This window comes from Myotis daubentonii, chromosome 20 (genome assembly GCF_963259705.1).
Source record: "Myotis daubentonii chromosome 20, mMyoDau2.1, whole genome shotgun sequence".
Lineage (NCBI taxonomy): Eukaryota > Metazoa > Chordata > Mammalia > Chiroptera > Vespertilionidae > Myotis > Myotis daubentonii.
This window is the reverse complement of record NC_081859.1, coordinates 6882088-6902722: the sequence shown is the minus strand read 5'-3', so window position 1 is coordinate 6902722 and position 20635 is coordinate 6882088. Positions and strand designations below refer to the sequence as shown.

The window sequence follows — 20635 nt, the reverse complement described above, 5'->3', positions numbered from 1 at the left end:
TGTCTTACTGCACGAAGTCAGGCAAATTATCTGCAAATAACAGTAACTGCTGTAGAGGTGTATTCTCTGATTAAATAAATATATATTTTATTTGAAAATTATTCCTTAATAAATATTATATTTAACAGTACAAAAAGGAAATATATTTATTTACCAAGAACAAAGGTAGTGAGACTGTTTCTTCAGCTCTAACTACTAGTAAGAGAAAATATAAAGATATATAAAAATAACTTTTTTGTAGCCATATAAAACCACCTTCTTAAAACACCAAATAAATAAGTACATTCAATAATTATCCATTAAGCTACGACCCTGTAGCTACTAATCTGAAATAACTAAAATTCAGTATCAGGGTCCTGGATTTACAATACTGTGTTTTTTCACTAACTTCTTCATCCGCTTAAATTTCTTCCTTAAGTCTTGATGATCTTGTTTTGAAATATACCGAAAATATCTACAACCTAAAAAATAAATAAAACAAAGCAAAATAAAGAAAAATAGTTTTAATACTTATCGAATCCTTCAAATATACTTCTACATTTTTAGCTTTGCTTCATTCCTGGCATATTAGTGATTATGGAAACGGAGTGAGTTTTACTGTCTATACCAGTGATGGCGAACCTTTTGAGCTCGGCGTGTCAGCATTTTGAAAAACCCCAACTTAACTCTGGTGCCATGTCACATATAGAAAATTTTTGATATTTGCAACCATAGTAAAACAAAGATTTATATTTTTGACATTTATTTTATATATTTAAATGCCATTTAACAAAGAAAAATCAACCAAAAAAATGAGTTTGTGTGTCACTTCTGACACGTGTGTCATAGGTTCGCCATCACTGGTCTATACCAACATACCTAAGCACACCCTCAGAGCATCGCCAATGAAATGTACTGCTTGCTACAGATGTTTCTGGTCCATCAACATTAAAGCGTCAACTTTAGCTGGTTTTCTAAGCTGCCTCCCACACCCTTACTTAGGTGATATGCATATTATATGCATTCATATATTAAATGAGCCTTCTCCAAAAGCAAATTATTCTAGATTCCTTCTCTTTTTTGTTGTTGTTGTTTTTTAAATATATTTTTTTTATTGATTTCAGAGAGGAAGGGAGAGGGAGAGAGAGACAGAAACATCAATGATGAGAATCATTGATCTGTTGCCTCCTGCACACCCCTTACTGGGGACCAAGCACACAACCCAGACATATGCCCTTGACCAGAATCGAACCTGGGACCCTTCAGTTCCCTCGGGCGATGCTCTATCCCAGGGGTGGGCAAACTTTTTGACTCGAGGGCCACAATGGGTTCTTAAACTGGACGGGAGGGCCGGAACAAAAGCATGGATGGAGTGTTTGTGTGAACTAATATAAATTCAAAGTAAACATCATTACATAAAAGGGTACGGGCTTTTTTTTTTTTTAGTTTTATTCATTTCAAATGGGCCGGATCCGGCCCGCGGGCCGTAGTTTGCCCATGGCTGCTCTATCCACTGAGCCAACCGGTTAGGGCTAGAATCCTTCACAAAGTTAGCTTGTAAAAGCAGCGAAAGAGGCATCTCTAATAATAAGGAAGTTATCTGTAGAAAACCTTGATGTAAAGCATTAGAATAAATAAACCATAGGTTAGATCAGGAATTATCTAGTCATTCTCACCACCTAGCAAGTAGCTGGACGGTGGTCCTATAACTCTGCCAAAGGGGCCTGGTGCCCATCTGAAGTTCTGCCAGGCCCTCTTGCCCATTTAAATATTGGGTTGTTTATTTTTGTTGTTGTTGAGTTGTATACATTCTTTATATATTCTGGGTATTAGCCTCTATCAGGACTGTTTGCAAATACCTTCTCCCACTGAGTTGGCTGCCTTTTTGTTTTGTTGATTTCTTCTGCTGCACCGAGTTTTTTAGTTCGATGTCGTCCCATTCATTTATTTTTGCTTTTGGGGTCAAGTTCACAAAATCCCCTCTGAGACCACGGTCCCTAGTTTAGTATCTATGTTTTTCTCTATGTATCTTACTGTTTCGGGTTTTATATTCAAGTCTTTAATCCATTTTGAGTTAGCTTTTGTGTATGATGTCAGACAGCAGTTTACTTTCATTCTTTTAACACTTGGCTTGCCAATTTTCCCAATACCATTCATCGAAGAGGCTTTCCTTTCTCCATTGTATGTTTTTGGCTTTTTTGTCAAAAATGAGTTGCTCATATATGTGTGGATTTGGGGGCTCTCAATTCTGTTCCATTGGTCTGTGTGTCTATTTTTCTGCCAATACCTTACTGTTTTGATTACTGTAGCTTTGTAGGGTAATTTGAAGTCAGGGAGTGTGATACCTCTGGCTTTGCTCTTTTTTCTCAGTATTGCTATGGCCATTTGGGGTCTTTTGTGGTTCCATACAAATCTGAATTTTTGTTCTACTTCTTAGAAAAATGCCACTGGAGTTCTGATGGGGATTCTATTCCATCCGTATCTTGCTTTAGGCACCATGGCCATTTTAGCTATGCTAATTCTTCTCATCCATGAACACAGCGTATCTTTCCATTTCTGTGTCTTCAATTTCTCTCAACAATCTCTTGTAGTTTTCTGTGTATAGGACCTTCACTTCCTTTAAGTGTATTCCTAGGTATTTTATCTTTTCCGTTGCAACTGCAAATGGGATTGTGTGTTTTCTTCATTTCTTTTTCTGATGTTTCATTTTTAGTATACAGGAACACAACAGATTTCCGTACACTGACTTTGTATTCTGCACCCTTTACTATATTTATCTATTGTTGTGAATAGTCTTTTGGTGTAGTCTTTAGAGGACCGGAACAGACACTTTACCCAAGAAGACATATGGATGGCCAATGGATATATGAGAAGATGCTCAACTCACTAGCTATAAGGGAAATGCAAATCAAAACCACAATAAGATACTACCTCACACCCGGTAGAATGGCTACTGTCGATGAGATAAGAAGTAGCAAGTGCTGGAGAGGGTGCAGAGAAAAGGGGACCCTGCTGGTAGGATTGTAAATTCTTGCAGCCTCCATGGAAAACAGAATGGAGACTCCTCAAACCATTAAGAATAGAGCTGCCATATGACTCAGCAATTCCTCTTCTGGGTATCTACCCCAAATATTTTTTAAGACACAATCATAAAGATATACGTATCCCTATTTCACTGTAGCATCATTCACAACAGCCAAGACACAGAAACAACCTAAGGTACCGCAGGAGTGAGCTGTCTGATTCAAGAATGGTCAAACTTCATATTTCAAAATCGTCTAGAAGAAATTTTTAGTTAAAAAGAAAACACGTACCTTTTCCTAACAATATTCCAGCTACGAAAGCTTTCTCATAAGCCAAAGCTTTGTCCTCCTTCCAATCACTTTTTGCCCAAAAGGAGCTGAAGTGAAAGCCTGGCCACCAGTTTTTCCTGGAATTCCACTCTTCCTGAACCCAGGCAAGGTGACTTCTGGAAAAGACAAAGGTCAATGTCGGAGACGGATCTACGCTGTCAGAACAGGGACTGAAGCGGAGCCTATGAACGATGAGAGGAAGATGTGTTCAGACCAACGTCTGAGTCTGGCAGTGGTAGGGCACACGCATGAAACCACGTCCGTCTGGTTCTCGTCGATCTCTATGCCCTATTTTCCATTTAACTAAATAGCCAGCTCAGTATGGCACAGGGGTTAATACCATAGACTCTGAAGTCAAAATCCTGATTCAAATCTCAGATCTTCCATTCGCTGTGCATGTGACCCCGGCCAAGGTGGTTAACCTCTCTGAGCCTCAGTTTCCTTGAGGGTATTAATGGTACCGGCTCAGAGCATTGTTACTAGGGTTAAACGGGTCCAGCAATACAGCAGGCTCATGGAAAGCTCCCGGCAAATGTTCCTTAAATGTTAGCTATTATTACTACTTATAACTTTCTTTAAAACCTCAAATTACATGCTGTAAAGAATTCCTATCCGGATTCAGATATTATCATACAAATGCATGAACACACAGGTCTGACAGCTGAACCGGACAAGGCAAAGGGCTCATGAATGATTTAATTGAGCAAATACACATTTAGGACCCATTTGTGTCCTGTGGCAGAACTCCTACAGGTTCAACAACTGAATAGGACATTTCTCTGCCTTCAAGAATCTTACGGTCAGCAGGGGTTCAGAAAGGGTTTAGACAGGGCTTTCGATCTGCAGAATAGTTTACAGTGAGTATATCAACATAGAACACGAAAAACATTTTATAATCAGCTCTGTTTCACCCCCAGGATCAGGTCAGATCTGAAGCCTGAAACAGGTTCCCACTGATCATGAACTTCCTAACCAACCAAAATGGATACAATGAATTAATGAAACTATTTATTTTTTTAAATATATATATATTTTATTGATTTCAGAGAGGAAGGGATAGAGATAGAAACTATAAGGGAATGATGAGAGAATAACTGATTGGCTGCCTCCTGCATGCTCCCTACTGGGGGGAATCTAGCCCACAACCCGGGCATGTGCCCTTGGCCGGAATTATACCTGAGACCCTTTAGTCCACAGGCCGGCGCTCTATCCACTGAGCCAAACCGGCTAGGGCTGAAACAATTTTTTTATATCCCTTCTTCTCACAAAGTAAAAATGTGACACTAATGATGTTATGATCAAAGCCATCGTTTTTGATTCCCAGCTCACAACGGACTTAAGAACTATTTGCTGAATGAATAACCTTCCATGATCTTATGAGGCCTTAAAACTCCACTGAAAACTACTGGAAACAGCTGGGAAGAAAGCTGCTTCCCATGTGATCTTAGAAAATCCCAAAGAGTTTTATAAGAGTCCAGCACGGAGTGGGAGTGACCCCGCCTCGTCCTGATTTCCAATTTGAAAACCAACATATTCCCTAACCTAACAGTGGTACTTATTTTGTTAACGTAAAAAAATCTTGAGAGAATTTTTGTATGTTGTACTTGTGAATTTATGTGTCCTTGTTTTTGATAAAATCAGAAGAAAGCAGCAGCAGACACAGTTCAAGAAAGGTCAATGGTTCCATTCCCGGTCAGGGCACTTGCCTGGATTTCAGGCCTGATCCCCAGTAGGGAGCGTGCAGGAGGCAGCCTCTCAATGTTTTTCTCTCTTCCTCTCCCTTCCTTTCTCTCTAAAAGCAATACCAAATATTTTTTTTAAAATGAAATCCAAATACATAAGCAAATCCCTTATTTGCTTAAAAATTGACATATTATCAGCTCTCATATTGGGAAATATTATTATTTATGCTGACCCAGTAATAAATACCATGCGTCTCTTACTTACCCCATTAAGATCTGTCTGAGATATTTTGCCAAATATTGCCAAGCAGTCAGGTTTTTAGTGCATCCAGCAAAATCTAAGACGCCGAATAGTACCTCCAGCCCCAGTTTATGGTGCTCTTCTTTGTCTGCAATGGTCACAGCAATTAGGGTTCACTTAAGAAACTGAGGCACACGAAGCTAAAACAAACATTTCACCAGTTGATACAATATTACTGAATGATAAGCCCTCTAATTTGGCTAAAAATATAAAACAATTCATTGTACTCGTACTCTCCTGTGAAGAACCTGAAAAATTAAAAAATTCAGTCCATGCTACTAAAGTCGGAATGCGGATTCTCATCTCTGAATGGGCTATACAACTGAATGCCTGAGTTAGGGGCATCCATCCCCACAGTCAAACACCCATGTCTAACTTTTGACTCTCCAAACCTTTAACTACTAATGGCCTACTGTTGGCCAGAGGTCATACTGATCACACATACTCTGTCTGTTATGTGTATTATATGCTGTATTCTTACAATACAGTAAGCTAGAGAAAAGACAATGTTATTAAGAAAATCATGCCCGGCCAGTGTGGCTCAGTGGTTGAGTGTCGACCAATGAACCAGGAGGTCACAGATGGATTCCCCGTCAGGGCACATGCCCGGGTTGTGGGCTCGATTCCCAGTGTGGGGCGTGCAGGAGGCAGCCTATCAATGGTTCTCTCTGATCACTGATGTTTCTAGCTCTCTCTCCCTCTCCTTCCATCTCTGAAATCAACAAAAAAAAATATTTTTTTTAATCATAAGGAAGAGTTACAGCATTTATTGAAAAAATCCTGCAAGTAAGTGGACCCACACAGCTCAAACCCACGTTGTTCGAGGATCAACTGCAAACACCGAGAACATTGTTTAAAGCGCCAGCCCTGTGTGGGCAGGTCACACACTGTCTCCTACGAGGAGAGGGAATGAGACAGGCTCGCTACCTCCTGGACTCAAGCTGGTTTCTCCCTATGAAGCTACATTCTTCTCTGTATGGAGCTGCGAGGCAGCAGTGATTGCAACGAGGTGAGTTATATACGCTCCAGCCACTTCTCTTTGGCCGACTGCTGCCTAGCATGCTATAGCAGCATCAGCAAACTTTATTTGTAAAGGCCAGACAGTAAACATGTAGGCCAGGGGTGGGCAACCCCTGGCGCGCGTGCCAAACATGGCACGCCAGTAACTTTTGCTGGCACGCAAAACCCTCTCTTATAATCTCCCATTTACAATGGTGAATCTTTGTTCTCAGTGATATATTCTGTTAAGTCTTGTCATAGGAGTAGCCTGACGGATGAAAGTAGTAGCTCGTGCATACCTCTGAAGGTCATGAAATAGAAACCTGATGTGAAACCTCTGTCATCAGTGATGCAGCAGCAAAAGTCCCACTGATAAAATCAAACGGAGTCATAAAGTTTTCTGTCGGACCATCAGTGTACATGTATACATTAAAAAATAAATGTATTTTTCACCATCACATACTGTGTTTTTGTCGCTCGAATGGATTTTATTATTTCTTCAAGGTTCTTCACACACGTACACCTTAAGAGATATCAAGTAGGCGTAACATGTTCTCAAACAATTAGGGTTGGCACGCAGAAGAATTTTGAGTCAGAGATTTTGCTGGTTTTGGCACGCACTCACAAAAAGGTTGCCCACCCCCGATGAAGGCTTTGTGAGCCGCGTGGTCTCTGTGCTGCCGCCGTGCAAAAGCAGCCACGGACACCAGGGACACCACGCCAGAGCACGGCGTGGCTGGGCTCCAGGACTCAGATCGGGTGAGCCATGGATTTGGCCCAGGGACCTTGGGCTGCTGACCCCCTCGTCCACGGCGTGTCTGCCCCCAGGGATATAAAACACGCACGACTCACCTGATTTCCTCAGTAACCTGTGGAATTCTAACATCAGCGTATGAGACGGCACAATCTGATACAAAATCTGGAGGAAAGGATAATCTTGTGTTATTTGCACATTCAAAAGGCATTTCTCAAATGTCAGCTGACTTTTCAAATAAATAAAGCTCTTACTCGCGAACAGCCCTTCAGTGAATGAATCATTGATTTAAAAGATACTTAGCTTTTATCCAGTTTCAATTCGGGGATAGAGAGGATTCTCTGTAAAGCTATTGTTTAAAAATCACTGATAATAACTAGATAATCAGAGGTGTAGGGGAAACAGATGGAGACTTTTTATTTTCTCCTTATACATTTTTTATACTGTTTACCACACTTAAAAATTTATTTCTTTTCCGAAGTCAAAACTGAGAAAAAAAAATAAAGGAAGAAAACTATTTCACACAGGCCCTGCCAGTGTGGCTCAGTGGTTGAGTGTCGAACCATGAACCATGAGGTTCCCGGTTTGATTCCCGGTCGGACCACATGCCCATGATGCAGGCTCGATCCCCAGTAGAGGGTGTGCAGGAGGAAGCTGATTGATGTCTCTCCCACCGATGTTTCTATCTTTCTATCCCTCTCCCTCCCTCCCTCTCTCTCTAAAAACCAATTAAAAATCTTTTTTAAAAAAATCTATACCTTAAGCACACTTATCAGTTTCTCTCTTGGTGCCTTCTCCCTCTTCAGGAAGTTGTACAAGTAGACATGCGCGTTCGGATTGGATGGGAACTTTTCGTCGTAGGCATAATTAGTGAGGACCTCTCGGGCCCCATCTTGATCCCCGTAGAATTCCAGCATCTATAGAAAAAACACAGAGTATCTTAGCTAAATTCTGTCAGACATGAACGATAATGCACAAGTTAATGATGGGCACAAAAACGTCATAAAACTGAAAAAGAGCATTTGCGGTGTGGGGTATGGTGGTCACGCCCGTTTCTGCTCTCCGCAGCATGCTACAGCCTCTGTGGAGGGCAGAGGTCACTTACAAAAAAGGCCTGCTGGCCTCCCACTGCATCCTCATCCTATTTGTTACTGAACAACCCAACAACTTCACATAAGAACTGTCCCTGTAAGAAATGAAGCGCTTACAGCAGAGCACTCCGCGCTGGAAAGAGAACACAGGACGTCACCCGCCTCGGTGCCCTGCGTAACGTCAGCCACAAAAGAGGTGCGTGGGAAGTGCAGTCCCTTTCATCCCACTCCAACGTTACCCGGAAACTTCCGGGCTCACCAGCACCCGGTCTCAGAGATGCTCTTCTGACAACACAATGACCACTTCAGCACTCATGAAGCATCACAAAGCCAATTAGTGTGAGGACTCTGGGGTAACAGCCGTTATTCTTCATCCGCTATATCGTGACCTAATTTCAGATTTCTGTCCCCTTCCGTTCTACATCCCATCGAGTCATAAAAGATCTTTCTGCTTTTCTTTTAAGCTCCATAAGTATAATATGGAGTTGGCATTTACAACTATATTGTGATTTATTTTATAAATATTTGGCTATGACATGTTATCCAGCGGTAAAAACAAAGAAAAGTAACATTTACAGTATACTAGTGAAATAAACAAAAAATGTTCAGACCAAAAAGAGAGACTTTTTTTTTTTTTAACAATTTCTAAATATTCGTTTCCTTCTGATCAGTAGAGGTTAGGCTTATAGTAAAAAGGACACTGATAAAATGTTATGAAAAGTCTACTTACCTCTACGTAGCTCTTCACAAAAGGGTCCCAAACTCCAGGCGTCTGAACCAATGCAGAAAAGTTGATGGACGTCTTCCAGCTGTGCTTGAACATGTTCTGAGATGCTGTGCTGTAAGCATAGTCATCCTCATCTAATCAAAGATCAAAGACTTTTAAGAATCACTCAGAATTGGCTGCAGAATCAGCAATCCGTAACTACCCACAAGAAAAGCTCAGGCCCTGCTGGCTTTGCTGGCGAATTCAAACGTTGAAAGGATAAGACTGATTCTTCACAAACTCTTCCCCCCCAAAAAAAGAACAGAGGGAACGCTTTCCAGCTCACTCTATGAGGCCAGTATTACCCTCAGACCCAAACCAGACAAGGACAACACAAGAACATGAGGGACCAATCTTTCTAGAGACACAGATGCAAATATCCTCAGCAAAATACTAGCAAATTAAAATCAGGACAGTGGTTGCCCTAACCGGTTTGGTTCAGTGGATAGAGCATCAGTCTGCGGACTGAAAGGTCCCAGGTTCGATTCCGGTCAAGGGCATGTACCTTGGTTGCGGGCACATCCCCAGTAGGGAGTGTGCAGGAGGCAGCTGATCAATGTTTCTCTCTTATCGATGTTTCTAACTGTCTATCCCTCTCTCTTCCTCTCTGTAAAAAGTCAATAAAATATATTTTTTTAAAAAAATCAGGACGGTGGTTTTCTCAAGGCAATGGAAGGAGAGGCACAGGTGGGGGGCTTCATGGTGACAGCAATGCTGTGCCCCTTAACCTGGGTGGCAGGTACATGGATGTTTGTTTTGTAATTATTCATTCTACCACACATTTGTTTTATACATTTTTTTCTGTCTATATCCCTTCCATTCTATATCCCATCGAGTCATTCAGCAGGTCCTCGAATAATATCTTGCGTTCAAAGTCATTTCGTTACACTGTTGTTGACATGCAACAGGAACTTGACTCTTGTTTCTATCAATCCGCCTGTGGTAAAACTGGTTTTATCACATGTCATTTCGCTTATTAAAGTCACAGAACCTATCAACGATGTTAAGTGAGCACTTACTGTATATTATATTTCACAACCTTAAATGTTTAAAAGAAAGTTCCTCAGTCTTTCAAAGGCAACAACTAACAGACGACCAAAATACTTTTTGGTACCAGTGCTACTTTTTAACCAAAAAACTAACTCATCCCCCCAAAAAAGAGGGATTGGTATTCTCTCCCGAGTAGATCAACTGAATAAATATCAATATGGACTTGGAAACGAGGTGATAAGAGGAAAGCAGATAAGAAATGGTATAGAAAACTTTTTTAAAAAATTGATTTCAGAAAGGGAGGGAGAAGGAGAGAGAATCATCGATTGGCTGCCTCTTGCACGCCTCCCGCTGGAGATCAAGCCTGCAACTCAGAATCGAACCATGGTTGACAGGTCAATGCTCAACCACTGAGCCACACCGGCTGGGCTAGAAAAACATTTTAAAGCAAAAAGGCAGGTCCCTGAGTAAGTCTACGTTGGGTGTGAACTTCCTGTGGAAGGGGGTTCCCAGTCGCCAAGTGCATGAAATCCAACCAGGACAGGCCACGCAGCAGCGAGGGATGGCTATGTGCTATGTCGTTAGGAGCTTGGTATACAGAACTAGCCATAGGTTTTTTCCTATTAAATAGACACTGGAGCTGGAAGTCGTGTACAGAGCTCCGCGTGTCATCCCCTCTTCCTCTCCTGTTGCTACAGAACAACGAACAGGTCAGCTGTAGTGCAGGAAGGGCCTGGACCATCTGTCCGTGGGGGAGATGGTGTCAAAGCCAGGGTCCAACGGCTTCTGTCATCAAATATTTGCTTCAGCGCTACCTAACCACGTGTAAGAAAGTAAATATTGAACTGAAAACTTACCTAATCAACATCAGCAAGCCTGTTTTTTTTTAAAAAAAATATCGCAGCGGGCATTGTAGCCAGGTGAACTGCAGAAAACAGCAGACAGACACGGGACCTCGAAAGATGTGACTGGTGCAGACAAGGAGATACAACAGAAAACACACAGGGAAAGCTCAGAGCAATGACAAAGCAAGAGGCGAAGGGTCCAATAACACAGGCTGCACAGGCGGCTGATCTATCGGGTCAAGTGTAAGGATAAGGGGTCTACTGAGTCTTCATGGGTGGAGGGCATTCTGGATAAGGGGATGGCATGAAGACCACAGAAGATTATCACGATGAAGACCGCGCCGTAGAAGGGTCTTGGGAGAGGTGGGAAGTAGGAAGAGGGAAGGGAGTTCTGAGGTTAGTAAAATCACACGACCAGAGACCAAGGAAATACTACTTATCCCATAAGCATAATAAGAAAACACTGCTTATCACACACGATGCGATAAATGCCAAGACGGAGATTTGGATAGAAAACCAGAACATAAAAAGGAATGAATCACAGAAAAGCTACAGAGAAAAACTAAACAAGAGAAAGGAAATGAAGACAGCCTATAGCTTTGAAGAACACAGATGCGGCACTAGCACAGGATACCATCACCAGTAAAAAGTAAGAGAAAGGGAACTCAGTTTGAGACGGACACATCGTCAGTTTCTGGTATGATCCAGAGAACTGTCTGTGCCCAGCTGGCATGGCTCAGTGGTTGAACGTCGACCCATGAACCAGGAGGTCAGTGTGATTCCCGGTCAGGGCACAGGCCCGGGTTGTGGGCTCCATCCCCAGTAGGGGCGTGCAGAAGGCAGCCGATGAATAATTCTCTCTCATATTGATGTTTCTATCTCTCTCCCCTCCTTTCTTCTCTCTGAAATGAGTAAAAACATACTGAAAAAAAGGGAAAGAAAATGGTCTGGTATGACCTTTGTACAGAGATGAAACAACTTTATCTTTTTTTTTTTAAATATATTTTATTGATTTTTTACAGAGAGGAAGGGAGAGAGATGGAGAGTTAGAAACATCGATGAGAGAGAAACATCGATCAGCTGCCTCCTGCACACCCCCTACTGGGGATGTGCCCGCAACCCAGGTACATGCCCTTGACCGGAATCGAACCTGGGACCTTTCAGTCCGCAGGCCGACGCTCTATCCACTGAGCCAAACCGGTTTCGGCAAAACAACTTTATCTTGCTCTATTCTTTAAACATAGTATTCTGAGAAACAACATTATAAAAGACACTAAACCCCATTTTAAACCCACAAGAAGAAACACTTATGATATGCAAAGAAAATGATCACCTTTCCTGGAAATCATATTTAAAAACAGCAATGAATCTAAAATGGTCATCAACTTAATTTATGAATCATCTAAGTTTTGTCTGAAAAGGCTTTTGATACATCGATATGTAAAAGATGATGGAGAATTTTACACCCATAGAAACATCTGCTCTCTGTAACATCTGGATAAAGCTCCGCTGGGAGGTCGGGGATTCGATTTGCTCCGTAAGGTCCGTGTCCCTCTGACCCAGAATTACCCCCCACAGTTCGCTGGTACCCACTCACCAAGCTCGGACAGTTCCTTCTTCTTCTTAGACCAAGTGTAATATTGCAGGAGCCCTTTATAAGCCTGAACGAGGTTGATTAACGCCTCCTGGGAAGACGACTTTTCACCGTATCTCCACGTCTCCGCCTGGCTGAGATTTCTGCTGGCGTCGTCGAACATCCCGTGATGCAGGAGGTACAACGCGTGTTGCAAGGAGATCTGCAAGCATAACGAGAACATGCGCCATGACCTCACTGCTGAGACCAGCTGTTTTGTTGAAATGAACACTGCAAAGGTAAATTCACAAAGCCCGTGTTCTTACCGTTAAGTAATTCATGACGCCAATGTTTTTCATCCTGTCTGCAAAGGTATTAAAAGTCTCCACGCTGCTTTTGGGGTGATAATAGAGAATTTCACTTCCGAGTTTCCAAATAATCTGTCAAAACAGAAATTACTAACAAAAATGTAAAATCTTTGCCTTAACCAATGTCTGCCTAAGAAAGCTATTTTTTTTTCCTGATTATTTCATTCAAAAGCAACCTATAATTTCTTTTCCTAGATACCACCTCCATCAATATTTCACTACACTTCACCCAGTGAAACTACTATTGTATCACACGTGATTAAAACTTTCCCGCCGATTAAAATACCAGGTGACTATGATAGTGCCATTTTTAAATTAGTCGTCTAAAGAAGGCAGGCAGTTGAGATATGCACTGAAGATAACATTTTTTTAAAAAAATATATTTTATTGATTTTTTACAGAGAGGAAGGGAGAGAGATAGAGAGTTAGAAACATCGATGATGAGAGGAATATCGGTCAGCTGTCTCCTGCACACCTCCTACTGGGGATATGCCAGCAACCCAGGTACATGCCCTTGACCGGAATTGAACCTGGGGCCTTTCAGTCCGCAGGCCGACGCTCTATCCACTGAGCCAAACCGGTTTTGGCTGAAGATAACATTTTTAACTAACATAGGAGAAAAACCAAATGAGAGCAATGAACTGGATACTTCCTGAGATCCCAGCGAGCTTTCTCAATACTGACTATGTGTAACCTACATTTAGGGCTCAAATCTAAGAATGTGTTCCAGCTACGGACAGATTGAGAACCGCTGCCCTAGACGATTCCAATAGAGCCAAACAAGCGCCTAGAAAGCCCTGATCCAAGCGCCTCACTTCACAAAACAAACTCTGGACAAAAAGAGCCTGTGACTTGCCCAGTGATTTAAAGGTGCATGAAACCTTCGTCCATAAACTGAAGTTTCAATCAAGGGGAACACTTCTTTCAGATTGTTTTTGGCTCTATTAGATATCTAGCTCATACACTGGTTACTGTAACCTGGCCGGCGTGGCGCAGGGGTTGAGCAACATCGACCTATGAACCAGGAGGTCACGGTTCGATTCCTGGTCAGAGCACATGCCCAGGTTCCACGCTCCATCCCCAGTGTGGGGCGTGAAGGAGGAAGCTGATCGGTGATTCTCGTTCATCATTGATGTTTCTCTCTCTTCCTCTCCCTTCCTCTCTGAAATCAATACAAATATATTTAAAAAAAAATAAATAAAAGCTATTGGAGATTTCCAGGTGAAATTATTTTGGACAAACTGTTTTTTACTGAACAAATTTAACCATATATGCGAGGCACCATTCCAGAGCCCTGCCCTACTGGAAATTACATTCTACTGTAGAGACACAGACCATAACGAAGAAACATAATAAATAAATTGGCAAAAACTATGGGAAACAAATGGAGTGGGATAAGGGGACCCGAGGGACGGCTGGAAGGTGGAGAGGGGTGTCCAGTGGCAACTGTAGTCACATTGGGCCCCGTTGAAAATGCTAGAGGGAGTCCTGAACACCTTTCCAGGTAAAGGAAACAGCTAAGGCAAAGGCAACCAAGCTAGTAAGAGCCTGTCCAAGTAAGAGAAGGAAGGCGGTGAGGATGCAGAGGAAAAAACAAGGAGAGTGACAGATGAGGTCAGAGAGAGGTCGGAGCGGGGAGGGCAGAGGGAAGACATGTAGAACACGCAGGCATCGGGAGGACGCTGGCTGCTACGTGCAGTGACATGGGAAGCCACCGGGTCTTCAGCAGGATCATGTTTTAAAAGGATCACGCTGAGGCAACATGTTCATTAGTCACAGAACTTGGGAGCAAATCAAAACCGCCATGAGATGTCACCTTCACAACCACTAGGACAGCTGCAATCAAAAGACAGACAATAACAAGTGTTGGCAAGGATGTGGGAACCTGGAGCCCTCCCGCACTGCTGGTGGGAGGGTCAAATGGTGTCATCGCTCTGGCATAGCAGACGGTCCTCCAGAGATGAAACCGCTCCCATGTGACCCAGCGATTCCACTCCTGGGTACATACCCAAACATCCCGACCACAACCTGTACCGAGTGTCCAGCAGCCTTATTCACAATAACCACAAAGTGGAAAGAATCCACATGTCCAACACCTGACGAATGGACACATAAAATGAGCTACGATCTACATCAGGGGTCCTCAAACTTTTTAAACAGGGGGCCAGTTCACTGTCTCTCAGACCGTTGGAGGGCCGGACTATAGTTTAAAAGAAAACTATGGCCAGGACTGGCTTGGCTCAGTGGATAGAGCGTCGGCCTGCGGACTGAGGGGTCCCAGGTTCGATTCCGGTCAAGGGCATGTGCCTTGGTTGCGGGCACATCCCCAGTGGGAAGTGTGCGGGAGGCAGCTGGTCGATGTTTCTCTCTCATCTATGTTTCTGACTCTCTATCTCTCTCCCTTCCTCTCTGTAAAAAATCAAGAAAAATATATTTAAAAAAATAAATAAATAAAAAAATAAAACTATGAACAAATTCCTATGCACAGTGCACATATCTTATTTTGAAGTAAAAAAACAAAACGGGAACAAATACAATATTTGTATTTGCATGTGGCCCGCAGGCCGTAGTTTGAGGACCCCTGATCTACATAATAGAACATTGCTTTGCAATAATAAAAAGGAATGATGTACTAATACACGCTACAACACGGGTAAACCTTGACAACATCATGTACAGTGAAAGAAGTCACTCACAGAGGCCATACGTTATATGGTTCCACTTACATGCAATCTCCAGAATAGGAAGTCCTAGACTAGTGGTTGCCAGGGGCTGGGGCGAAGAGGGGGGCGGGGAGAGAGGTGAAGAGAAAAACAGGGACTGAATGCAAGTCCATAGAGGATTTCTTCTTGGGGAGACAAAAATGTCCACGTTTAGATTGTGGGAATAGTTGCACACCTCTGTGAATATCTATGAAAAAACCCTGAACTGTATACCACTGAAATGGGTGAATTGTATGGTGTGTCAATAAAACGATTTCTCACTCGCCCTAGCTGGTTTGGCTCAGTAGATAGAGCGTCAGCCTGCAGACTGAAGGGTCCCAGGTTCGATTCCAGTCAAGGGCACATGCCTGGGTCGCGGGCTGATCCCCCATGGGGGGCGTGCAGGAGGCAGCCGATCAATGACTCTCAATGTTTCTATCTCTCTCTCCCTCTCCCTTCCTCTCTGAAATCAATAAAAATATATTAAAGTAAATAAATAAATAATAAAACGATTTCTCTCTTTCTAAAATTATAAAAAGCGTCGCTCTGGTTGCTGTGCTGAAACCAGACCAGGAGGAGGAAAAGGGCAAACAGCCATCTCAGTGGGATGGCAATGGCCTGGATCAGGGGCAGCCTGGTCACACCCCAGGGAATCTGAAAGTACAGTCAACGGGACTTTCTGATGGTTGGGAGATGGGACATGAGAAAAAAAAGAGGACTCCAGAGTCTGGCCTTAGCAGTTGGATACATAAAACCATCATCTTCTGAGATGAAGAAAATGTGGTAAAGATCAGAACCGTTTCTGCCAAAAGAAGCTGATACTCCCGGGGATCGGTGAACTCTCCCGCAGACGCGCCCTTGCCTCACCTCGGGCGCAGCCTGCCTCTTCTGGCTGTCCGAGTCTTCCAGGATCTGGAGGTAGCTGTGCATGAACTCGGCTGCTCGCTGCCACTGATGCTTCAGCAGGGCTTCTTGGATGAAACTTAAACAGGCACTTGTTGTCTGAGCAAAATCCTTCTCCTTTTTCCCTCGGGTCGCTATAAAGATTAAAGAGAAGAGTCTTTTATGTATTTTTTAATATGTCTTTATTGATTTGAGAGAGGAAGGGAGAGGGAGAAAGATAGAAACATCAATGATGAGAGAGAATCATCGATCGGCTGCCTCCTGCACGCCCTCTACTGGGGATCAAGCCTGCAACCTGGGCAAGTGTCCTGACCGGGAATCAAACCATGACCTCCTGGTTCATTGGTTGTTGCTCAACCACTGAGCCGCACCAGCTAGGCAAAGAGAGAAGTCTTTTTCCCAGTGACCCCAATTCAACAGCTCAAAAACTTACTTCTGATAAGCATAAGTGTTAACAAGTAGAACAGTGGGTATTACCTTAATCCAACCCATCCCAAATATCAAAGCTAGCTTCACTTGAAACAAACTCTTCCACACTATTTTAACTAGTTTTAGCAAATGAAAAAAAAAAAAGTCTAATGTGGAGATGTGTAATTTGATGTTCTACCGAGTCAACAAACCCTTCAAATCTGACTCCATCACCCTTTCACTCTTGTACTAAACAATCTGAGTAGAATTGTCCAAGAGGGCCCCAAACGCCTAGTCTCAAGTCGTTAGAATGCGTAGAAATCATAAGGGCCATCCTAGGCAAGCAGGGCCTTTAGTACCTTCCAGTGTTCTGGAAACAAGAGGTGGGCTTTAATGTTTTTAACGACTGAGTTCCTAGTAACTCAATGACATTAAATGCAAATTAGACTAAAACAGTTTTGTAGACAATAGCATTTAGATCTCTAAAGAATTGACAATACTGCCCTGACCGGTTTGGCTCGGTGGATAGAGCGTCAGCCTGCAGACTGAGGGGTCCCAGGTTCGATTCCAGTCAAGGGCATGTACCTTGCTTGCGGGCATGTCCCCAGTAGGGAGTGTGCAGGAGGCAGCCTGATCGATGTTTCTCTCTCATCGATGTTTCTAACTCTCTATCCCTCTCCCTTCCTCTCTGTAAAAAAATCAATATATTAAAAAAAAAAGAATTGACAATACGGAAAAAAGGGGACATGTGTAATATTTCAACAATAAAGATTTAAAAATGAAAGAATTGACAATACTCATATTAAGAATATTTGGAATTAGTTACAACCCTGTTATAGGAGCAACTGGCTGCACACTGCCACTCCTGTTCCCTTTCCATACCTCTAGGGGGCCCCTAGGGACCAGCAGTCTTTCAGCTCAGGCACCCTGACTCTGGGAGTACACAGACTAACAGGTACATGCATAGTTTTAGAGCAATCAACTTCCTCCCGTACTCTCTCCTAAAATTGATCTCCTAGAGAACTGTGCCTACAGTCAAGGCCTCGTGAACAAAAGCAATATGAGTTGCCTTAAGGTGAAAATGGAGGAGAAAGTGAATGACTAACATATCCAGCACTTAAAGTCATTTGAGATTCAGTTTCCTCACCTTTAAAATGCCTAGCATCACCCTGGCAGGATTGGCTCAGTGGATAGAGCGTCAGCCTGCGGACCGATGGGTCCCAGGTTCGATCCCGGCCAAGGGCACATGCCTGGGTTGCGGGCTCGATTCCCAATAGGGGGTGTGCAGGAGGCAGCCGATCAATGATTCTCTCTCATCATTGATATTTCTCTCTCTCTCTCTCTTTCTCCCTTCCTCTCTGAAATCAATAAATATATTTTTAAAAAAAATAAAATAAAATAAAATGCCTAGCATGTAGATTTACAGCGGATTAATTTAGCCAATGTCAGGGATATAATAAGTGCTCAGGGAAAAGAAAAAGAAAAAGACATGTGTATCTGCCATAATACAGATATTATTAATTCAAAGGAAAAGAATTCTAAAACAAAAAAAATCATCTATTTTTTTATTTCTTTTTGGCTGTAGCATAAGAAATTGTCATCTATTTATTCCTATCCTGAAAAGTGAACCAAGCTAAGTTATTCATGTTGCATTCATATGGGATCTTATCCTCTCTTGCATGGAGGGTAAAATGGCTGAATAGTATTTTACTTACCCACACTTTCTACTTGCTTTTGGAGCCAAGGAAGACACATTCCTGAACGAGGGCGGACACTGGTTTCTGCTGGGTCATCCTCTGGCGTGGGCCTCAGCAAGTCTTCGCTGAGATCACTCATACCTACTTCAGACCGAGAAGATCAGTTACTTTCTGCACGTCTTAATCCACAGTCTTCTGGGTTATACAGAAAAACAGACATTTCTTAATCTAGCAAATAACACTTGATCAGTAACATTAATTGTATCCTGTAATTCCTTTTAAAAATATAAATTTGGGCCCTAGCCGGCTTGGCTCAGTGGATAGAGCGTCAGCCTGCGGACTGAAGGGTCCCAGGTTCGATTCCAGCCAAGGGCACATGCCCGGGTTGTGGGCTCGACCCCCAGTGCGGGCCGTGCAGGAGGCAGCCAATCCATGATTCTCTCTCATCATTGATGTTTCTATCTCTCTCTCCCTCTCCCTTCCTCTCTGAAATCAATAAAAATATATTTTTTTAAAAAAATAAAAATATACATATAAATTTGTCAGCAACAACCAAAATAAATGATCCATTCAAAAAAACAGACTAAAACTATGTTTCAAGAAAACACCAAGATAGATAAGATACCTGCCTCTTGATTTAAAAAAGAAAACAACGCAAACCTAAAGGAAGAAACAGCAGCCCTGGTCAGGTAGCTCATTGGTTAGAGCACCCACCCAATACACCAAGGTTTGGGGTTTGATCTTGAGTCAGGGCACAGACAAGACTCAACCAATGAATGCATAAATAAGCGTTAACAACAAATTGATGTTTCTTTATCTCTCACAAATCAAAAAAAGGTATATATTTTTTTAATTTTTAAAAATGTAATAAAGGGAGAAACAGCAAAACAATGCATAATAACAAAACAGTACAATAATAACAGTAATAGTAGTAGTTAACATTTACTGGGTCCTTTTTATACATCGGGCGTATAAATCATCAAATTTAATCCTAACAGACACCCTGAAGTAAATACTATTATTTTCTCCCATCTTCATGTTGGGGAAAAAAACTGAGGGTCTTAGTGAAGAACGGTAACCTGGCCTGAGGTCACAAGCAAGGTGAGGACAATATTCTACGAACCAGAACTTCAAACTACTTGGCCTGGATGGAGTTTGGGGTCTGTGCGCAGGAGGGGACCGGAATGCAGAAGGGAGGGCGGGAAAGAATCTAGAAGGACAGCCCTATGCCCAGCTGAGTCTGGACTTAACCCTCAAGATGCTCCCCTAACCGGTTTGGCTCAGCGGATAGAGCATCGGCCTGCGGACTGAAGGGTCCCAGGTTCAATCCCGCTCATGGGCAGGTACCTGGGTTGCAGGCACATCCCCAGTAAGGGGTGTGCAGGAGACAGCTGATCGCTGTTTCTCATTCATCAATGTTTCTAACTCTCTATCCCTCTTCCTTCCTCTCTGTAAAAAAAATAAAAAAAATCAATAAAATATTTTTTTAAAAAAGATGCTCAGGGCCCTCTCCCTCGCTCCCCACCCATTCCGATGGCTCGTTTAGGTCCTGCTGACGGCTGCCTGCTGGCCCTTGAATCTGCCCCTTCTCCGCAATCCTGCGCCGGTACCCAAGCCAGCACCTTCACACTGGGTCCACCAGCACCTTCACACTGGGTCCGGCTTCCTGCACTCGCTTTCCAACTAGTGGCCTTGCCTCAGATTCAGCCACTCCACGCCACTGCCTGCGTAGATCTTTCAAAACCAAGCTCTAGAGTCGGGAGCGTGGGCTTTAAATGGCACCAGAATCTGAGCCCCACGCGCATGCATTTTAACGAGTCCTTGTAGAAGCAGCTCTCCCTTCCCAAATTCCCCAAGGCTGCAGGGGCGTCATGCATTTGCCGAGTTCGCCAAAGTCCCTCCACCCTCCCGCCGGCGGTGATGGATGGACGGAGGGTACCGCGGCACTCACCGCCGGCAGCAGGACCTCTCTCGCACCGCCCAACGCAGCCCCGGCTCCGACGCCGCCAGAGCCAACACCGGAAGTGGAGTTAGCCAGGGCTCCGTGTGAGCATGCGCGAAGCCCGCTCCCGGCTCGCGGGCGACGCGCAGACGCAGCCCCGCCCCTAACTCCTCCTGCGGCGGCGCAGTCTTGGCTGTCCGCGGCTCGACCCCACCCCCCCGCCCGTTCCCCCGCCCAGGTGACCCGGAAGTGGTCGCGAACTCCCGCCCTCCCAGGGCGCTC

At 43.4% G+C, this 20635-nt stretch overlaps 1 protein-coding gene across 6 annotated transcripts; it reads right to left on the bottom strand.

Moving 5' to 3' along the window:
- Positions 1–58: 58 nt before the first annotated feature.
- On the bottom strand, positions 59–20441 carry TAF1A (TATA-box binding protein associated factor, RNA polymerase I subunit A). Of its 6 annotated transcripts, none has more exons than XM_059677356.1 (11): positions 20363–20441; positions 18430–18606; positions 16271–16440; positions 12660–12773; positions 12358–12556; positions 8890–9020; positions 7827–7985; positions 7167–7233; positions 5280–5403; positions 3294–3448; positions 59–461 (listed from the first exon to the last, which is right to left on the bottom strand). In XM_059677356.1, the coding sequence occupies exons 2-11, from the start codon at positions 18548–18550 to the stop codon at positions 349–351; spliced, it is 1353 nt and encodes a 450-aa protein (XP_059533339.1). In that variant the 5' UTR covers positions 18551–18606; positions 20363–20441; the 3' UTR covers positions 59–348. The 6 variants fall into 6 exon arrangements, with proteins under 6 accessions (XP_059533339.1, XP_059533342.1, XP_059533340.1 ...); XM_059677359.1 differs by having other exon boundaries at positions 18430–18552; XM_059677357.1 differs by having other exon boundaries at positions 18430–18603; positions 20363–20433.
- Positions 20442–20635: the final 194 nt, after the last annotated feature.